The 5,164-nt window shown below is 20.9% G+C and overlaps 1 protein-coding gene across 1 annotated transcript; it reads right to left on the bottom strand.

Moving 5' to 3' along the window:
* Positions 1 to 379: 379 nt before the first annotated feature.
* On the bottom strand, positions 380 to 3,901 carry PRSY57_0713300 (RNA-binding protein, putative; the record flags this gene model as incomplete). Its single annotated transcript, XM_012906787.2, has 1 exon — positions 380 to 3,901. One exon carries the CDS (start codon positions 3,899 to 3,901, stop codon positions 380 to 382), a length of 3,522 nt encoding a protein of 1,173 aa, XP_012762241.2.
* Positions 3,902 to 5,164: the final 1,263 nt, after the last annotated feature.

The raw sequence follows: 5,164 nt of genomic DNA, 5'->3' as shown, positions 1-5,164 counted from the left end.
AAATTTAAAAAAATTTTTTTTTTTTTTTATTTGGTAAAAAAAAAAATTATAAAAAAAAAAAAAAAAAAAAAAAAAAAAAAAAAAAAAAAAAAAAAAAAAAAAAAAAAGAACATAAAATTAATATATACATATATATATATATATATATATTTATTTATTTATTTATTTATTTATTGGAATATACAACATATACTTATTCATTTAGTATTTACTTTTATTTATTTTTTTTTTTTCTTTTTTTTTTGAAGTGTCCCTTGTCAAAAAAAAAAAAAAAAAAATATACAAACAATAGAATAGTTTGTCACATATATATATGGTAACATAAGGATAAATCTAACAATCATTTTTTTATTATTTCATTTTTTTGTAAACTTTTTTTTTACTCATCATCTGAACAATCTGAGTAGGTCAAATTACCTAATTTTAAGTTTACATTAAAGAGAGAAGAATGCGATTTTTTAAAATTATATTTTACATTTTTAAAATTTTTCATTAAGAATTTTTTTTCACTAAAATAATTTGCTTCAATAATATTTGCTCCGAATTTTCTACCACTTAATTCTTTTCTAGCTTTAGTTGCAGATTCTATATTTTCAAAATGGATAAAGGCACATCCTATAGATGTAAGGTCATAATTAGGATGTGTTAAATCTTCTTCTTCATTATCATCATCATAATTATTATTATCATCATTATCTTCTTTTTCTACATTATCTTCTTTTTCTACATTATCTTCTTTTTCTACATTATCTTCTTTTTCTACATTATCTTCTTTTTCTACAGTATCTTCTTTTTCTACAGTATCTTCTTTTTCTACATTATCTTCTTTTTCTACATTATCTTCTTTTTCTACATTATCTTCTTTTTCTACATTATTTTCTTTATCCATGGGACCTTGCAAATGGTCAACATTTCCAGGGTGTGTTTGTTTTGATACCCTCTTCAAATACTCATACGTTCTATACGAAAAAACAGGTAACACTACCTCCAATGTCTTTCCATATTTTTCACACTCAATTTTGATGTCTTCTATTATATCCTTATATTCACTAGAATCCGAAAGTTCCTCAAAGGTTGCTATTTTATTAAGAACGATTACCTTGGTAGGAACTTGTAGAGATAGTATAGAATTTTCTGTTTTCATATATTTATTTTTAATTATATTATTTATATGAGGATCGTTAATTATTTCATGTTCGAATTGGATTTTATAACTTGTATTTTGATTTAATATTTTATGTGCTTGTATAGCATTCTCAGTATTTACATATTCTACTAGACTTATATATGTGTCTGATGTTTCATCTCCATAAAAAAATTCGAAATTTTTAATTTCTCCAAATGCTTCTAATAATTCTTTAATTTTACTTGTATCATTATTCCTTGATATATTCGATACACACAGTTTTTGTAATTTTATCATATTAACAGGTAATCCATCATTTTTCATCTTTTCTTCATTTTTACAAAAAATAATAAAAGACCTTAATCCAATTAAACCTTGAGATAAATAATAATTATCAATGACCGGTATAGTTGCTTGTGGTATTAAACTATGATATTCAATAGGAAAGGTTTTGGGTCTTCCAATTCTTAGATTATTTCCATAAAAATTAATACCATTTAATAACATACAATTAGATGTATCCTGAATATTTCTAAATTCTACAAATGCATAATGCGTATCACCTCTTATACATGCTTTTAAACAAATATTCTCATTTTCATTTTCTTTATTATATAAAATTAATAAACAAGAATTTAAATATTTTACAATTTCCTGTATATCTATATGTTGTGGAATGTTACCAACATATAATTCTCTAGCTGTCTTCTCTATATTTACATCTATTGTTGGTAAATTTAAGTCATTTATATTTAATACATTCTTATATAAATTTTGTAAAGACATTACATTATTTAATTTCAATTGATTATTTAATAATAAATTCAAATGTGATTGTTTTAATAATAAATTCTTTTCTTCTAATAACAAACTGTTTCTTAACTTGTTACTTATAAGGTTACTCTCGTTTAATATCGAATTATTATTATTATTATTATTATTATTATTATTATTATTTAAAATACGACTAGTTGTTAGGCTGCTATTATTAGTGCTCAGAATATTACTATTCAAAGTCTGTATTAAACTTTCTATATTGTTATTAGAACTAGAATTATTAACTACAGATAAATCATTATTTAATACTATATTGTTACTATTTAATGTTGGCACACTATTACTTAAAATGCTCATCGATTTGTTGTTATTTGAAATTGTGCTCTTCGATAATTTTATATTATCATCTTCATCACATGAGTGCGGAGGAGAATCAAACTTGTAGCTTTTACGTCTTTCTCTTTCGCGTTCTCGTTCTCGTTCTCGGTCCCTATCTCTTTCCCTGTCTCTATCTCTTTCTCTATGTCGGTGTCTTTCCCTATCTATATCCTTATCTCTATCCCTATATCTTTCTTTATCCCTATATCTTTCTTTATCCCTATATCTTTCTTTATCCCTATATCTTTCTTTATCCCTATACCTTTCTTTATCCCTATACCTTTCTTTATCCCTATCTCTTTCTCTTTCCCTATATCTTTCTTTATATTTATCTCTACTTCGTTCCCTTTTTCTTCTCCTCCATTTGCTATCACTTTCCTCTGAGTCTTCATCTTCTATATTTCTGTGTTTCTCCTTAATCCTTCTTTCGGTACTTATCGATCTTGAACGTCTTCTTTTTCTTTTGATTTTGTTCCTCCTCCTTTCACTTAAACTAACGCTTGAGCTTACATTTCTTATAAGTTTGTTTCTACGTGACTTTTGCGTACTACTATAATCGCTATCATTATTGCTACCATTATTACTACCATTATTACTTTCATTATTACTACCATTATTACTTTCATTATTACTTTCATTATTACTTCCCTTATTACTTCCCTTATTACTTCCCTTATTACTTCCCTTATTACTTCCATTATTACTTCCATTATTACCTCCATTATTACTTCCATTATTACTATTTGAAGAATCATTGCTACTACTATCATCATCGTTACTAGTATACTTATTATTATGATTAATCTTTTTATAATTCTTTTCATTACTAGAATGATCACTTTTAGTGATGCTTGAATTTTGACTTCTTCCTTTTTTCTTTTCTCTATATTTATCTTTCATTTTTCGTTCTAAACTTCTATATTTATTTTTATTCTTCATTCGTATTTCAACATTTTTATAGGATCCTTTAATTTTGTACTCAGAGCTTCTATCTCTTTTTCTTTTTCTCATTACTTCTTCTCTATATTTCTTTCTTCTTATATTTGTTGACGAGTTATCTGACATTTCCGAAATATCCGAAGTATTCTTTTTATTATTATTAGACATATTAGAATTGATTGAACTTGTATCGCTTTTATATGTATCATTTTTATTTGCATTTTTTTTTTTTTTTCGTCTTTTTTTCATTTCTTTCCTTCTTTTTATATCATTATCACTATTATTTGGATCATCAATAATTTTACTATTACTTTTATGTTTTCTTTTACAATCATTATATTTATTATTATGTTCATCATCTTGGTCATCATTATCATTATTTTTATTATCATTGTTCATTTCTTCACTTTGTGAATTTTTTTTCTTTTTTTTTATTATGTTCCCATCTTCATTATTATAATTTTCTTCGTATATTTTTTTCTTTTTCATTTTGTCCTCATCAAGTTTTTTACTTTTTTCTCGTTCTCTTATACCTTTATCGTCTTCTTTGTTTTTTCTTTTTTTATTTTCGCCTTCAGAAGAAACACTCTCTTCATCCTTCATACTTTCACAGGAACTATGATACTCTTTTTTTTCTACTGATCTTTTTTTCTTCTGTTTCTTATCTTTTTCTTTCATCATTTATTAAATAAATAAAAAAAAAATAAAAAAAAAAAAATAAATATATATATATAATAAATAGGTATATTTTTATTTTATGAGGAATCAAATTAATATATAATAAATATATACTATATATATATATATATATATATATATATATATATATATATATTTCTTTTAATTTAAGAATTTAATTATATAATAATTATTCCTATAAAATAAAAATGATTCCAACAAAAAAGTAAAAAATAAAAAAATAAAAAAAAAAAAATAAATAAATAAATATATATATATATATATATATATGTATAATATTTTATGTATTAACTTTTTATATTTATTATATATGATTTTTTTTTTTTAATAGTGACATTTTTCTACATATATATATAATAATGTATTATTATTATTATTATTATATATAATTAATACTTAATTTTAAATGCTATTAATGAATATACTATTTATACATATAAAATATTTAAATATCTTTTTTAAATTTACAGTTTGATAATTATTATATGAATAAAAAATTAAATATATAATATAGGAACTCAATAATATGATAATCATAAATATTTTGAAGCACAGATAAAAAAAAATAAAAAAAATAATAATAAGAAGAAAATAATACTATATGTACATAATATATATATATATATTATTATATATATATATATAATATTATATACGTCTTACTTTTTTTTTTTTTTTTTTTTTTTTTTTATATATATATAAATATATTTTTTTTTCAATACATATATAATATATATATATTTATATAATCTTTAAAAAAAAAAATATTACCAACCTTAATGTATTTTAATGTATTTTAATGTACGCATAAATATAATTATAATTATTAAAAAATGTGTACTATAAAGTTTTATAAAATATTATAATATTTTATTTGTGATATATAATATATATATATATATATATATGTGTATATATTTAGAGAGCACAATATAAGTTTTAAAAAATTAGGTAATAAAAAAAATATTCTTCTTTTTATTACATATATAATAATTATTGGTGTTATATAATATAGAAAGCAAAATAAAATTTTGTAACGGTACAAATAAATTAATGACATATCAAATATATATATATATCAGAAAAAAAATGCAAAATGAATAATGTTTAAATTACAATATTTTATAATGTATAATCTTGGAATTTAAATTATTAAATGTGTTAAAAAAGGAATAAAAAAGGTTCTACACATTTTTTTCTTTTAAAACCTATAAAAATTATGTATATCATCCATTGTAAATTCAA

The sequence above is a fragment of the Plasmodium reichenowi genome, chromosome 7, assembly GCF_001601855.1.
Source record: "Plasmodium reichenowi strain SY57 chromosome 7, whole genome shotgun sequence".
NCBI classification, from domain to species: domain Eukaryota; phylum Apicomplexa; class Aconoidasida; order Haemosporida; family Plasmodiidae; genus Plasmodium; species Plasmodium reichenowi.
This window is presented reverse-complemented; position numbering and strand designations above follow the sequence as displayed.